Source organism: Erinaceus europaeus, chromosome 15, assembly GCF_950295315.1.
Source record: "Erinaceus europaeus chromosome 15, mEriEur2.1, whole genome shotgun sequence".
Taxonomy (NCBI): domain Eukaryota; kingdom Metazoa; phylum Chordata; class Mammalia; order Eulipotyphla; family Erinaceidae; genus Erinaceus; species Erinaceus europaeus.
The window spans coordinates 22,543,771-22,560,404 of NC_080176.1; the positions used below are offsets into that span (position 1 = coordinate 22,543,771).

Here is a 16,634-nt window from a genome sequence, read left to right on the forward strand (position 1 = left end):
ACAGGAGTCTGTATAACCATTGCATCCCTGTAGGTCTGAGCTCATACTCCATGGTCATATCTAGGAACATTCTAGGCTGTGCTCATTTCAGGACCTGTCTTCCTCGAGTGGCAGAGTATGTTGACCCAGCCTCCCTTTGGAGAGTGGGACAATTTCTACCACTATTGTTCCACATTGAAGGCACAAGGGTCCACAATGTTGTTCCTGATGGAGATGACCAGTGACAGTGGCGAGAGGGATCTGTTAGAAGTCTAGACCCATCATGTCTGTGTAGGAATCCCAGGACTCCCTGACTAGAGCCCCGGATGATGGGGTTGCCTGGAAGTGACCAAAGGGGCCATCATTGAAGGATGCTGGTCTCTTGCTCTTATCCAGATTTTGTAGTCCTTACTTTGAGGTTAGCCTCAGGAGTGATTGAGGGAAGTGAAATATGAAGTAGGTGAGAAGAGCATCTAGGTCTAAGTAGAGAATGTTTGATTAAATACTTCATGGTGTCACTTTAATAGTTGAGTAGTATTCCATTGTGTCTATAGACCACAACTTACTCGGCCACTCCTCTGTGTTGGACACCTAGATTGCAGGAAACATCTTTAGATGGAGGCCCCTGTGAAAGGATAAATCATAGCACACAGCAGAGGGGCCTTTTGATTTTTCACACTTATTAATAAGCGTCACTAAGACATATCTGACATCCGCTGCCTGGTGTTGCACTGGGGACCTGGAAGGAAACAGCATCGTGTAGCAGAGCTTGTAGCACATTTATTAGGTGGTAGCAATGAATAAGGTGCTGGACTCTCAAGCAGGAGGGGGCCAGCAGGGGCGCACCTGTTTAAACACACGCATCGCCATGCACAAAGACCCGGGTTCAAGCCCCCCACTCCCCACTTGCAAGAGGAAACTTCACAAGCAGTGAAGCAGGGCAGCAGGTATCTCTCTGTCTCTCTCTCTCTCTGTCTCCCCTTCTCCCCCACTGGCTCCTTTGGCCTAGGATGTGGCGCTGCATGCTGGGGCATGCTCTGCCTTGATGGTGGGCAGCAGACTGAATCAGGAGTTCGAGCAGGCCCGTTTGCGACACCCCATCTGCTTTCCCCCCAGACCTGAGGGAGCCCTCCCGCCGCCAGCTGAGGGAGGGTCTGTTCCTCTCCCGTAGGGCGCCCCCTTGTTTTCCCCACACCCATCCTCCCTCCAGCCCCTGACCGCCCCTTCCCCATGGCACCCCCCACTGACGCCCCTCTGCCTCCACAGTGCCCACGGCGCCCCCCCAGAATGTGAAGACGGAAGCCGTGAACTCCACCACCATCCAGTTCCTGTGGAAGCCGCCGCCCCAGCAGTTCATCAATGGCATCAACCAGGGCTACAAGGTAGGGCCGGGCATCCGTCAGCACCGGGCCTCCGCCTCCAGCATCTCCGTGAGCCACCGTGCCATCTTACACAGCCTGGCCTGTGCGTCCCTGCTTGTCACTGAGCCCGGCTTCCCAGGGGCAGCCTCTGCCTCAGCCAGCATCTGTGCCAGTCATTTCTTTCTGGAATGGCCTCCTCTCAGAGGAGCTGAGGAGAAGCCACTGGCATCTCCACGAAGTGAAGACATCAGCCCCCGCTGCTGGCCTTGCTGCCAGAACACACCCCCTCCTCCATGGGCTGGGTGCAGTCTCCGGAAGCATAGTGGGCTCTGCTGCTAGCTCCGCCGCTCCTGCAGGGCCCGGGGCCCCTCTCTGTCCGGCCTCGGCCTCTGAGCTGGGCAGGCTCACAGGAGCTGGGAGACGGGCGGGAGACGGGCCACTTTCCAGAGGAAGGACCTCCGGACTCGACTGGCACCTGAGGTCCAGGGCTGGGGCCCCTCAGGCACATGAGTCTCCCTCCTACACAGGAGAGGGTCCTTGTGGAGACCACCTGCTTTTCACTGGGAAACACTGGCTTCTTTTAAATTTTTTTATTATCTTTAATTGATGGACAAGGCCAGAAATCAAGAAGGAAGGGGTGACAGGGAGACAAACAGGGAGACACGTGCAGTGCTGCTTCACCACTCACCACGCTTTTCCCCCTGGGACGGGGGACTTGAACTGGGTCCTTGTGCACCATAACACGTGCGCTCCACCAGGTGCACCACCGCCCGGCCCCCAAAACACTTGTTCCTCATTAGCAGTTCACCCCTCCCCACCCCGAGAGGCATCCACAGTGGAGATCGTCTCAGGCAGGGAGTCACACTCACCAACCTGGATGGCTTTGCCCCACACACACACCCCAGCCCACTGGCCTGGCCTGAGTTGTCTCCCCAGCTTGGGTGTGTGTGACTGGATCTGGATTAATCCGCTCCTGCTGGAGACTGCCTCTCTCAGACCTGACACACCCTGGAGGCAGGGGTGGGCCTCAGACTCTGACAAGCCTGCCCTTTGGGTATGTGATGTCCATCCCAAAGCTGCTGCTTCCGTCCCTTCTAGTGAGGCTGGAGACAGATGATTCACTAAGACCTGCCCAGGAGGCCGCTCAGCAGGCCTGGCACCTGCCTGCCACACCAAGGCCCTGGGTTCCATTCCCAGCTGGTCGTAGTAGTAATAAGAAGAATAGTTGTCAGAAAAGTCACAACATATTTTTATTTTTTTTTACTTTTATCTTTTGTTTTATTATCTTTATTTATTGACTAGAGACAGCCAGGAATCAAGAGGAAAGAGAGAGACAGAGGGAGGGAGACATTGAGACACCTGCAGCCCTGCTTCACCACTCATGAGGCTTTCCCCCTGCAGGTGGGGACCAGAAGCTTGAACCCAGGTCCTTGGGCACTGTAACATGTGCGCTCAACATAGTGCACCACCAACTGGCCCCATGCCATATTTTTTTCTAAGCAAAAGTTATGCCATGACTTTCCAAGCAAACTAAAAATGGTTCCCATTCTATCAGGGACCCTTTTGCAAGTCAAAGTCATTATCAAGTTGAAAAAATTATGGTTCTTATGTCTTGCCATACCGACCTGAGAGTCACCGCTGTTGCACTTGTCCCTTACATTAAAATACAGACTCAGTCTCAGCAGTGGGAGTCGTCTGCGGGCGGAGCACAGCACCTGCGTGGCTGATGTCCTGAGTGTTGTCCCCAGCACCACATGTGCCTGAGTGGTTTTCTGACTTTGCTCTCTTCTGAGTTAAATAGATCACATATACGCACACGCATGTAGACAGGTATGAATGTGTGTTCCGGTGGCGTGTTTAGGTGAGGGGAAAGGTCTCATGTGGTAGCCAGCTGCCGCGGTGAGGTCTGTGCTGTAGGATCTGGGAGCCTCTGCAGGTCATGGACTGGGCTGTGTGTGAAGTGGGCCATGTACTCTCTGAAGACTCTGAGGCACACTGAGGTTCTGAGGCTCCCCGGGACCCATGTCAGAGGGCCTCTCTCTCCTGTTCTCCGCAGCTCCTGGCGTGGCCGGCAGATGTCCCCGAGGCTGTCACCGTGGCCCCCGTGGCCCCGGATTTCCACGGGGAGCACCATGGCTACATCACCAACCTGAAGAAGTTCACTGCCTACCTGACGTCAGTGCTCTGCTTCACCACCCCCGGGGACGGGCCCCCCAGCACGCCACAGCTCGTCCAGACGCACGAGGACAGTGAGTGGCCTCTGAGCCGAGGGGTGGGACGCCCGGGAGGGGACAGAGCCATAGTCCATGGGAGAAGGTGGTTCTGGGATGGGGGCCCGTGAGAGAAGGGCAGCAGGCATGGAGGGCCTATAGCCACTCCTGACCTTACTGGATGTCTCTTAACCTCTGTCTCTCGGCCCACGACCTTCTTCCTGAGCCCCCATGTCTCCAGCCAGCGCCCCCCAGGCCTAAGTACTCCCCCAGGTCCTCCCGAGCTTCTCAATTTACTGGTCTCCACTGTGTGATACACCCAGCCCCTGCACTCAGGCCAGCGGACACCCCTGACGGTGTGGCCTAGTGACATCATCCTGAGGCAGGGACCTGCAGCCCTGCCACTATGATTTCTGACTAAATGACTTCAGATGTCTCAAGGGGTTCACTGGAGGAGTCATGGAGTAACAGGACAATACACACTTTTTCTTTTTCTTTTTTTTACTGTGAAGCCTTAGGCATACATTTATCAGCAATTTTTTTATATAAAAAGGAAGCATTATCAGAACCATAGGGTAAGAGGGTACAACTCCACACAGTTCCCACCACCAGAACTTCATATCCCCTCCCCTCCCCTGACAGCTTTCCTATTCTTTATCCCTCTGGGAGTATGGACCCAAGATCATTGTGGGATGCAGAAGGTGGAAGGTCTGGCTTCTGTAATTGCTTCCCTGCTGAACATGGGCGTTGACAGGTCGATCCATACTCCCAGCCTAGCTCTCTCTTTCCCTAGTAGGGCAGGGCTCTGGGGAAGCAGAGCTCCAGGACACATTGGTGGGGTTGTCTGTCCAGGGAAGTCTGGTCAGTATCATGCTAGCATCTGAAACCAGTGGTTGAAAAGAAAGTTAACATACAAAGCCAAACAGATTGCTGACTAATCATGAACCTAAAGGCTGGAATAGTGCAGAGTTGGGGGACTCCATTTTGTAGATAGCTAGTAGGCATATTTTAGTTATATTCCAAAGGGCCTATGGTTATATTAGTGTTTTTTTTCCTTTTTCTTTTTTCCCCTGAAAAAATCTGATATGCAGGTGGATCCAAGTTATTGTCTGGGGAGATGATGTCATGACTGGGAAAAGGACCAGAAAGCTGGATCAGGGAAAAGAGTAGCTCCCTAATACAGGAAAGGGGTATAAATATTGTTGACTGTAAACCCCATTGATTTGATGTGATCTGGGGCCCATAATTAGCTTAGGAGCCTGTGTGGCCTCTGAATCCCTGTAGATCTGAGCTCACATTCTGTGGTCATGAGTAGGAACATTCCAAGCTGCCCCAATATCAGGACCCATCTTCCTCAGGTGTAGCATAGAGTATGTTGTCCATCCTCCCTTTGGAGGATGGAACATTCTTTATCATTGTTGATCCAAGTTGAGGGCAAGGTCCTCTGGGGGCCCACAAAAGGGTCTATTTTACTTTGGTGCAATACACCAACTCCAGTTCAGGTTCTACTTGTGTTTTCTCTTCTGATTTTGTTTTTCAACTTCTGCATGAGAGTGAGATCATCCCATATTCATCCTTCTGTTTCTGACTTATTTTACTTAACATGATTTCTTAAAGCTCCATCCAAGATGGGCTGAAAATGGTGAAATCACCATTTTTAATAGCTGAGTAGTATTCCATTGTGTATATATACCACAACTTGCTCAGCCACTCATCGGTTGTTGGTCACCTGGGTTGCTTCCAGGTTTTGTCTATGACAAATTGTGCTGCTATGAACATAGGTATACACAAATCTTTTTGGATGGGTGTGTTGAGCTCCTAAGGATATATCCCCAGGAGAGGAACTGCAGGATCATAGGGTAGGTCCATTTCTAGCCTTCTGAGAGTTCTTCAGATGCTCTCCACAGAGGTTGGACCAATTGACATTCCCACCAGTAGTGCAGGAGGGTTCCTTTGACCCCACAACCTCTCCAGCATTTGTTGCTGCTACATTTTCTGATGTGTGACATTCTTACAGGAGTGAAGTATCTCATTGTTGTCTTTATTTGCATTTCTCTGACAATTAAAGACTTGGAGCATTTTTTTTCATGTGTTTCTCGGCCCTTTGGATCTCTTCTGTGTTGAATATTCTGTCCATGTCCTCTCCCCATTTTTGGATGGGGTTATTTGTTTTTTTCTTGTTAAGTTTGTCAAGCTCTTTATATATTTTGGTTATTAAATTCTTATCTGATGTATGGCATGTAAAGATCTCCCACTCTGTGAGGGGTCTCTTGGTTTGGGTAGTGGTTTCTTTCGCTGTACAGAAGCTTTTTAATTTGATGTAGTCTCGTAGGTTTATACTTGCCTTAGTCTTCTTTGTAACTGGATTCATTTCATTGGCGATGTCTTTAAAATTTATGTGGAAAAGAGTTCTGCCAATATTTTCCTCTAAGTATCTGATAGTTTCTGGTCTAATATCCAAGTCCTTGATCCACTTGGAATTTACTTTTGTGTTTGGTGAAATAAAGTGGTTCAGTTTCATTCTTCTGCATGTTTCAACCCATTTTTTCTAACACCATTTGTTTAAGAGACTCTCCTTTCCCCATTTAATAGTTTGGGCACCTTTGTCAAAGATTAGATGTCCATAGGTGTGGGGGCTTACTTCTGGGCTCTCAATTCTATTCCACTGGTCAGTGTGGCTATTCATGTTCCAGTACCAAGCAGTTATGATAATAATGGCCCTATAATACAATTTGAGATCTGAGAGTGTGATGCCTCCAGTTCTGTTCTTTCTTCTCAAGATTCTTTTGGCAATTCTAGGTCGTTTCTGGTTCCAGATAAACATTTGTAGCATTTGTTCTATTTTCAAAAAAAAAAAAAAAAAAGTGTGGTTGGGATCTTGATGGGGATAGCATTAAATTTGTATATGGCTCTGGGTAGTATATTCATTTTAATGATGTTAATTAAACAACCCATGAACATGGAATATCTTTCCACTTTAATGGAGAAAGCCCATGGCTGTGGCTTCCACCGATGTGTGTTTGGGGTGGGGAGTCTCATGTGCCAGAGGCCCAAGCTCAGGTCTTGGCTGCCCGGTGCCAGAACCATCTGTGCCCTGGCCCATCCTCCTGAAGGTGAGCACATCTGCTGGAAGAAGCCGGGTCTGGGCCAGGCAGGCCCTTTCTCTCAAAGCCTTTCTGGGTAGGGTGCTTGTGTGCCATCAGGAGGATGTGGGAGCTGGCTCTGGGTCCTGGCACTGGGACAGTGACCACTGTGGACACAGCTTGTGTCGGGAGAGCTTTGGGTGCCAGGGCTGCTCTCCCTGCTCTCTCACGGTCCCCAACTGTGGGTGGGGACCAACTGGTGGGTGGGCCAGGGGGGTGTGCAGGGTGCAGGGGTGGGGCTCAGTCCTCAGCCTCCACACCGCTCTGCCCTCCTGCCCTAGCCAGGTGGTGAGGACAAGGACCTGTGGAGTGGGGCAGGTGGTGTGTAGGGGCAGGGTAGGGCTCAGCCCTCAGCCCCCACACCGATCTGTCCTCCTGCCCTAGCCAGCTGGTGGGTGGCACTAAAGGACCAAGAGGCTCACGTTTACTGCCCACAGCCCTGTGATGGGGGGTCTCTGGGGAGACAGCAGAGCGGTCCCTGGAGTTCTGAGTAAGGAGGCGGGTCCCCAGGCCTCTGCTCTCCATTCCAGAGCCAGGGGCCGTGGGCCATCTGAGCTTCACGGAGATTCTGGACACGTCGCTTAGAGTCAGCTGGCAAGAGCCTCTGGAGAAGAACGGCATCATCACAGGTAGCCCTGGGCATGGCTGGCGGGGGGGTCCCCACACACCTGAGCTCCCCAGTTCCTGGTAGACCTTTCCCTCTCTGGTCCCCTCCCTGGCCTCTCAGTGCTGACATGACTCAGTTCCAGGTGGGGAAACTGAGGCGGCTGACCGCTCCTCAGCCTGCTTTGTGTGGTAGGTTGCTAGACCATGCCCAGGGGGCTCCCACCATCCCCGGGGTCCCCTGCCACCAGGGGGAAGGGGACTTCTCTAGGGTCTCAGTCCTGAAGTCCCTGCCCAGCTTGCAACAGACACAGGACCCTCACAATAGGGAGGGGTTCCTGGGAGTCCAGTGGGGAGGGTGGAGGTTCTCCACAGAGAGGCTGGGAGTCCTGGCAAAGAGCAGAGGTTCTCCACAGAGGCCTCAGGTATTGGTGGGCTGGGTCTCTGCTGGACAGAGGACACCATCTGCTGGGCACCTGTGGGAGGCATGGGACACTCAGGGCCCTGAAGAAAGACCTGGAGGGCAGAGGAGGGGCAGCAGGGGAGGTGATGGCTTCCTCACAGCCGCTCCAGCCACAGGGAGGACATGTCCAAGGCCAGCCCCCGCCCTCCAGACAGGAGGCTTCCATGTGGCTCAGGGTACAGAAGGCAGGGGCTGCCTGGGGCTTGGGGCCACCCTCTGTCCAGCCCTCCTGGCCTTGAGAGGACAGTCCTCCGGGTTGATGCCACCGCCTCTCCCCAGCTAACAGATCTTAACAGACTCCTCTTCCTATTGATCTCAACAAATACCCAGCTTTTCCCCGGGGAGGGACTGTCCCGGACCTCAGCTCCCCAGTGAGCCACAGCCTGCCCCCCCACCCCAGCCTGGCCAGGCTCGCTCCAGATGCTCCCCCCGCCCCGTCCCTCCTCCACACCCCCGTCCCAAGCTGCAAGGGACACTTGACTCTCAAAAAATGACATGGACGTGGGAGGTGCCGCCCAACTCACTGGGACCCCTAGAACTGGGCCCCACAGGCAGGCGGGCAACCCCCTTCCCAGGAAGCATGACTGCATGCCAGACTGTGCCAAGCTGTGCCAGGCTGAAGATGGGGGGTTGACTGAAGAAAAGCTTCATGTGTGAGCAGAGCTCCCCCAGACTGTCAGGAGCAACACCCCTTAGGATTCCTGGGTACCCCGTGCATGCATAAGAGAGCCCCTCAAGGGCCGCCATCCCGCCTGCCACTACCAGCCAGACCTCACGAATGTCTGGGTCTCCTGCTCTCTCCGTAAACTCTGATTGCTGCAGCCTGGGACACAGACAGACAGCTGGTGGCTGGAGGTTGCAGCTCAGTGGGAAGTGACTTTAGACCAGCTCCCTCAATTAGTCTCCATTAGTGCTAGAAACGGGCGGAACACCCCTCCACTCCCTGCACAGCCCACATAGACCCCTGGGGCTCTGAAGCACTGGGGTCACCCATCCTCCCCGTCTGTCAGTCCCAATCCTGTGTGAGTGTGTCCTGGTCTGCACCCAGAGAAGAAGCGAGACTGGAGGAGAGGATGCAGAAGAGGATGGGGACTCTGGATGTGGGGAGGGCACCCTGTGCTGACTGGGACAGGCTGGGAGCAGGGGCTATGGGGTCACATCATCTGAGGCCGAGGCTCAGAGCGGGCATAGCCCTCAGGCAGCCCCAGATGGAGGTGTCTTTGGGGAATTCGGATGTGCTGGACCCTGGTGCTGAGCCCTGGTGCCCTGGCCTCCCTGGGCCCTGGTGTTGCCCCACCCCAGACCTGGTGCCCACAGAGTCCCAGGCTGCTCCAGCAGCACAACATGCCCAGCAGGCAGTGGTCACTGGCATTAACCTTCCCCGGCACCGTGTGGAAGCACCGTGCACAGCGCCAGATAGTCTTGCACTTGCTATCTCTCCTCCCCCGACTCTGTCTCTCCATCTCTGCCCTCTCTTCCCCTAACATCAGGGTGATGGGAATCCAGGGAAGGCTGCTTGGCAGCAGTGTCCTATGGGCACAAGGCCCTGGGGTCCTTCCCCGGCGGGGGGCCCTGGGGATGGCACCCCACCGGGGAGAGGGCAAGAGGGTCACCACCACCCCTCCTCCTCCTGTCTGGTATTCGTTCCCCGGGCACCAGGCCACGGTGGGTTAAGAGAAGACTCTGGAGCTCTCCGGGGCTTCCCTGCAGAAGGGCCTCTAAACTCCCTGGCCCTACTGGCGCCTCGGGCACCCTGACTGACAGCACGTCCTGTCCCCAGGCTACCAACTGTCCTGGGGTGGGTACGGCAGGAACGCCTCCCGCCTGGCACGCACACTCAACAGCTCGACCCACGAGTACAAGATCCAAGGGCTGTCCGCGCTCACCACCTACACCATCGACGTGGCCGCCATGACTGCCGTGGGCGCCGGCCTCGTCACCTCATCTACCATCTCCTCGGGGGTGCCCCCAGGTCAGCGTCTACCCCTGGGCCTCTGTCTGTGTGAGGGAGGGGCTGCCTGCTGAGGTGCTGGGGAGCCAGGGCCCCCAGCCTTGCCCAGGACCTGAGTGGGAAAATAGGGCTTGGGCACCAAGAGAGCCCAACCCTAGCGGTGATAATAATAATAGTGATTAACAAGTTAGTGAAGGAATGGCTGTGTCACACTGTCTTGGTGCAATGGACACACCTCGGGGGGCAGCAGGAGGAGCTACTTTGCATAAGGCCCCACATGCAAACAAGGAAAGTAGTCCCTGTCTGCAGGAAGGTCAGTGACGTCTTTGCTACATGTTAGTCCCAGAACCCACACCTCAGACCCCCTGCTGGTAGAAATGCTTCCGGCTGTGGGCACGGGGTATCTGGCATGTGTCCCCGTGTCCCATGGGGACCTGGGCTCTACCTGAGCCATCTGGGCACCGTCCGAGGGACGTGGGCCTCCACTGTGACCTGAGGTGGCGCTGGAGGCCATCCCTGTCCCTGTGTCTGTCCCCATGGTCCTGAGGCTACCTCCCCAGGTGCCACACCCCAGTAGAGGTTGGGGAGTCACTTATCCTTGATCTGTTTCCTCCTTCAGGCTCACTGGGCCGGGAAGGGGGAGTGGGGAGGGCCTCCACCCCTGCCTGTGCACTCCCAGCCCCCTGCCCCCTCCATGCTAGGCCTGTTTCTTGCACCCGGGGCCAGGAAGGCTCCAGGGCTCCTCCTCTCACCTGCTGCTCCTCCTCTCCCTCTCCTGCCCCTCTCTCACTCCCCCCCTTTCTTGTTCTCTCTCTTCCTTTCTCCCTCTCTTATTTTCTTCTTATCTCTCTACCTCTCTCTTCCTCTCTCCTTCTTGTCTCTCTTCCTGTCTTTCTTCCTCTCTTATTTTCTCCCTGTCCTCTCTCATTTCCCCCTCTCTCTCTCTCCCTCTCTTGTTCTCTCTTCCTCTCTCCCTCCCTCTCTCTTATTTTCTCCCTCTCCTTTCCGGCCCCCCCTCATTTGCATTCACAGCCACACCAAGTTCTCACCAGGCTCAGTGTTTCTTTTCAGAATGGGCCTGACATGGGTGGGGACAGCCGAGCACGGGGCCTCCGCTGAATGTATAGGAAGGACCCGGAGGGGCCCGGAAGGTGGACACCCTGCTTGGAGCCCACCACCCCTGCTTGTTGCCTCAGCAACTGATGGCGGGCTTGTGTGAGGCGGCACCTTCACCTGGATGCTGTTGCCTTGGAAACAGGGCCTGCTAGGAGGCAGCTCAAGATGCCACACCTGCTGGCTGAGCAGCATGCTGCAGCCACCCACCACCCACCCCCACTCTGCCCTGCCAGGCTGGAGGCGGACAGGCCCTATGGGCACAGCTGGGAGTGACCCCCAGTTCTATCAGCCGAGGGTGCCCCACCTGCAGGCTGGGGGGGAGTCATCTACAAGTGACCTGCTCCCCCCAGGGAACCTGGGCTGGTGCTGTCACTGCCAGGTGGGGCACCTCTTCTCTCCAGGCTTGACAGCCTGTGTGGGGCCTCTGTGCACATGACCTGACCCCTGACCCCCGCCCTCCCAGAGCTACCGGGAGCCCCATCCAACCTGGTCATCTCCAACATCAGCCCCCGCTCTGCCACGCTGCAGTTCCGGCCCGGCTACGACGGCAAGACAGCCATCTGCCGCTGGATCGTGGAGGGCCAGGTGGGCATGGGGGCATAGGGGTGGGGGACACGGGGGCACAGGGGTGTGGGACATGGGGGGCACAAGGGTGGCAGACACAGGGGGCCACAGGGGTGTGGGGCCCTAGGGGAGCACAGGGGTAGGTGGCACAAAGGGAGCACAGGGTCAGGTGGGGAGCACAGGAGTGGGGGGCACAGGGCCAGGTGGGGGGCACTGGAGTGGGGGCCATTAGGGGGCACAGGGCTGGTAGGCATGGGGACACAGAGATGGGGGCTCTGGGGGGACACAAGGCCAGGTGGGGGCACACAAGGCACAGGGCCAGGTCATGGGCACTATGAAGAGACTGAGTGGGGCTCATTGAACTAGAGAGGCCAGAGGCAGGCCATGGGGGTGGGGTGCGCAGAGGTGGCCTGGACGCTTGAGGGACGGAAGAAGGAAGCAGGTGTCCCCAGAGCAGTGACGTGCCCTGAAGTCAGACTGCCCTGCTGAGTGTGTCGGAGGGCTTGGCCAGCAGGGTGGGAGGGCAAGCCAGCTCCCGGGGTGGGGGCAGCTCTAATGGGCCCTGAGGAGACCCCTGTGGAACAGCATTTGCTGCCTGTGGCCCTTGTGCCTTGGTGACAGGGTAGCTAAGTGCTGTTGGTGCCTCCTCAGGAGGAGAAAGCCCTTCAGAATCCCAGCCTCCCGCAGAGTCAATTCCTCCTCCATCAGAGTCATTAGTGATAGCTCCTTCTAGAACACTCAGAGGTGCCTGCCTGGGAAACCCAAACAAGAGCCGACAGGAGGGGCCGTGCCTGCCTGGGTGGTCTTCTCTCCCCCAGCTCCTCATCTCTGCCGCGGAACCAGAAGCCACTGTTAACAGCCAGCAGGCGGCCATGGCCCAGTTCCAATAATACTTTATCGAAAATGGCAGCTGAGGGTAGGGCTTGGCCTGGTGGCTCCTATCTGAGGGGTGCCGCAACATCCGGCTTTCTGCCTGTTGACCCGGCCGGGCCCTGGGAACGGGCGTTCTGAAGACGGCACCATTTCTCATCAGGATCCCCCGCCGTTTGCCTCCCCTCATTAGCCCACATAGGGGTGGCCTAAGCCATGCAGGAGCCCGACCAGTGGAGCCTGTGGCAGTGCCATCAGAGAGAAGCGGGTGCCCCCCAGTCTGCCCCACTGCCCAGCCGGGTCCTGATCTTGGGGGCTTCCCAGCCCCCTGCCTGCTGCCCCACCCCACACAGGAGTCAGGCAGCTGCAAGGATGGGTGGCCATGTGAGGCTGTGGAGACGAGGATAGAGGGGAGGCAGCCACAGGCACCCTTCAACCCAGCCTCTCCAGGGATTCTTAGCTGGGCGCGAGACCAGGAAGTGGGAACCAGGTGCAGTCCTCCATGGTTCTCTGCTGTCCTGGTCCTTGGGGTAAAGGGCATTTGTTGTATTTTGTTTGTTTCCAAGATGTATTTTTCTATTAGCAAAAGACAGAAAGAGAGAACATCACCCTGGCATGTGCAGTGCTGGGGTTCGAACTCAGGCCTGTAGGCCCACAGGTCCTGCTCCCCTGGGCCTCTCACTGAGGTCATCTGCACAGGTCACTGCTCGGCCCTGGGCTAGCCCTTTGTGCCCACAGCCTACACTGCAGGGCCCCGCCCCCAAGGTCAGAATTTGGGGGTCAGGGGTATAGAAGCAGCAGAGAGGGGCCCTGGGCTCCCCAGCCAGCATGAGGTCTCAGTGCACACGGCAGGACAGGCCTGGTGGTGTGAGACTTCTGTAGGGGCGGGAAGGGGTCCCAGGCCAGAGCTGGCACCTGGGGTGTGTCTGGGGTAGGAGGAGTAGGTGGGTACCATAGAGTCCCAGCTGAGCAAAGTGCACCCACCGGCTGCCAAGGCAGACTGGCGAGTGTCACCCGACTGAAGATATGAATCATGTCACTCCAGGCCTGTGAACTGAGAGGCAAGAGTGGGTGTGAGGAAAACAGATTAAAGGGGCAACAGCCACCCTGAGGAGATGGAGGCTGGTCCCAGAGCACCCAGTTCTCGGGGCAGTGCTCACGGGTTATGATGGGCACTGGGCCCATGGGGAGAGGGGCTGGGTCATACGGCCTGTGCAAAGGGTCCTGTCACACAACTGGCTGGGGCACAAGTCACCAGGCAGGGTGGCCCAGTGGTCTGTCCCTATGGGACTCTGAGACCACAGCTGGAGCAGCTCCTTTGCCAGACAGGGCCCAGACCCAACTGATGCTCATCATGGCCGGGAGGACAGAGGGCAGAGGGCTTTGGGGGTGGCGAGTGTGTGGGGGACCGCCCCGCTATGGGGACCCCTTGTGACCTAGGCTGGTGAGCACCTCCCTCTCCACAGGTGGGGGCCATCGGCGATGAGGAGGAGTGGGTGAGCCTGTATGAGAAGGAAAACAAGCCTGACGCCCAGACGCTGGACATCCCAAACCTCACACCTTACACACACTACAGGTGAGGTGTCCCTGTGCAGGGCAGAGCTGTGACGACAGGAGCCGATGTCAGACTGAGGTGCCAGGTGGGGAGGGGAGTGTTATTCCACATGCCCACAGACAGGCCCAAGGGACATGGCCTTGTCACCCACACCATGCCCTGTCAAACACACCAGCCCTGTCACCCACACCACCTTCTATCACCCAGGCTGCAGCCAGGAGCCTCAGGCAGCTGCCGGCCACTTTAACGTGACTCACTCACTTGGCTTGTTTGTGAGATAACCTTGCTTTACAAGATAACAGTGATTTTACTTTGAAGTTTAGTTTTATTCATGTCACATGAGAGAGGGGAATTTTCATGACACAGAGAGGGAAAGAGAGAGAGAGGAGTCCAGCATCACTCTGGCATCTGTGGCCCAGGGATCAAACCAGAGTCTTGGGCATGTAAGTCCCGCACTTGGCCAGTGGGGCCGTTTCCCTGCCATGGGAGTCTGAGAAGTGCAGCACCCCCTCTTCAAAATGAGCTCCCACATCAGCCCTGTCCACTAGACCCCTCTCCCTTCCCCCCCACCCACCACTCCCCTCATTACCTCAGTCCTACATGAGTGCAGATGCCTGTCTTCTGACTGGCCGGCCTGCCCTGCCGCGTACGCCTTGCTCTGATGCTCCTTCTGCAGACAGAGTGGCAGCTCAGGGAAGGCCTGAGGAGCTGCAGCCTCCTCCTCAGGGACTTTCTCTCCAGTACAAAACCAAGTTGGTGTTTAAAGGAAAAAAGCCCAGTCAGGGTGCTATGTTGCTTATCTCCGTTCCAACATCTCCTAAGATGAGGCCACATGCTCGGCTTCGGAGAAAGCAGAGATGACTCGCCGTGAAGCATTATCCCATACTGGCAGATGGTTCCAAAGACCAGGAGCTGTGGTTACACACCAGGGGCCTCGTGTGTGTGTGTGTGTGTGTGTGTGTGTGTGTGTGTGTGTGTGTGTGTGTGTGTATGCATTTGGGGAGTTTTTGTCTCCTAGTTCAAATCACCTTGCATATAAATAGAGAGCAGCTGGCATTGAAAATGGCCACAGGGGCCAGGTTAAACTCATGAAGTACAAAGCACAAGGGCCCACACAAGGATCCGGTTCGAGCCCCTGCTCCCCACCTGCAGGGGGGCAGCTTCACAAACAGCAAAGTAGGTCTGCAGGTGTCTCTCTCTCTCTCTCTCCCTCTGTCTTCCCCTCCTCTTTCAATTTCTCTCTGTCCTGTCCAATAAAATGGAAAAAATGGCCACCAGGAGCAGTGGATTTGTAGTGCTGGCAGCAAGCCCCAGTGACAACCCTGGAGGCAAAAAAAAAAAAAAGAAAAGAAAATAGCCACGGAGAGTGCAGACCCCACTCTTCCCTCCTGGCTCAGGATATGGGGAACAGTTGATTTGTCCAGGGTTCCCCAGAGTCCACCTGGGGGCTCAGGGACCACTTATCCCCTGACCTGACAGAGGAAGAGAAAGAGGAAAGGATGAGAGAGAGAGAGAGAAACCACAGCACTGCTCCACCTCCACGAAGCTCCCGTGACTTGGTGCTTATCCGGATGAGAGCCCAGGGCCTCATCATGGCTGGTGAGCTATTTCTGGGCCTCTGATTTGCGTTTTACAGACTGATTTCATTTTATGAGAGAGGCCAGAGGGCAGCTCAGCTCTGGCTTACAGTGAAAGTAGGGATTGAACCTGGGACCTCAAGTGGGCGAGTCCTGTGCTCTCCCAGCTGGGTGACCTTCCTCATCCTCACTCTTAATGAGCCTGTTTGGAGAGAGGTCACCTGAGCCTTGGGAACACATCCTCAGAGCCGCCTCTCCTGGGATCGAGAGGCAGGACCTGTCCTGCCCTGTCCTCGGGCCGGGTATGACTGGGCTGCATGTGTCCCCAGATTCCGCTTGCGGCAGGTGAATGTGGTGGGTGCCAGCCCCGCCAGCCAGTCCTCCAGGGTCATCCAGACGCTGCAGGCCCCACCTGATGTGGCCCCCTCCAGCCTCACCGTCAGGACAGCCAGTGAGACCAGTCTGCGGCTACGCTGGGTGGTGAGTGGGATCTGGGGGGTGGACACACCCCCACTCAGCGACAGGCCAGCCCCCGGGTAAGCCAGGGCATCACACTGCACCCTTAACTGGCAGGGCTGCTGTTAGCTTAGTGGACCCTAGGGAAGGGACTCAGGCTCAGGCATGTGCCAAGCCTATCAGCCTTCCAGGCCCTGTGTCTTCACCTTCATATTTAAAGAGAGAGAAGAGGGGGCCGGGTGGTGACACACACAGTTAAGCACACATAGTACTAAGTGCAAGGACCACACAAGGATCTAGCTCCCCACCTGCAGAGGGAAGGTGTCTCTCCCTCTCTATCTCCCTCCTCTCAATTTCTCTCTGCCCTGTCCAATAAAATGGAAAGAATGGCTGCCAGGAACAGCAGATTCATAGTGTCAGCACTGAGCCCCAGTAATAGCCTTGAAGGCCAAGGGAGAGAGAACAGGAGGCTTGCAGTGGTACAGTGGGTTAAGCACATGTGGTGCAAAGCACAAGGACCAGCGTAAAGATTCCAGTTCGAGCCCCCAGCTCCCCACCTGCAGGGGAGTCGCTTCACCGCAGTGAAGCAGGTCTGCAGGTGTCTCTCTCTCTCTCTCCCCCGTCTCCCCTCTTCTCTCCATTTCTCTCTGTTCTATCCAACAACAACATCAATGGCAACAATAACAATGATAACAACAAAGGCAACAAAATGGGGGGAAATGGCCTCCAGGAGCAGTGGATTCATAGTGCAGGCACTAAGCCCCAGCGATAATCCTGGAGGCAAAA

General features: G+C 56.0%; 1 protein-coding gene across 1 annotated transcript in view; it reads left to right on the forward strand.

Annotated features, from left to right (window-relative positions):
• Positions 1-16,634, forward strand: part of SDK1 (sidekick cell adhesion molecule 1) — a 486,407-nt gene that overhangs the window by 435,101 nt on the left and 34,672 nt on the right. Inside the window, exons 18-24 of the mRNA XM_060173224.1 lie at positions 1,246-1,361; positions 3,397-3,589; positions 7,224-7,322; positions 9,540-9,731; positions 11,290-11,411; positions 13,727-13,836; positions 15,722-15,872. Coding sequence (XP_060029207.1) covers positions 1,246-1,361; positions 3,397-3,589; positions 7,224-7,322; positions 9,540-9,731; positions 11,290-11,411; positions 13,727-13,836; positions 15,722-15,872 — 983 coding nt within the window. The remainder of the gene's footprint in view (positions 1-1,245; positions 1,362-3,396; positions 3,590-7,223; positions 7,323-9,539; positions 9,732-11,289; positions 11,412-13,726; positions 13,837-15,721; positions 15,873-16,634) is intronic.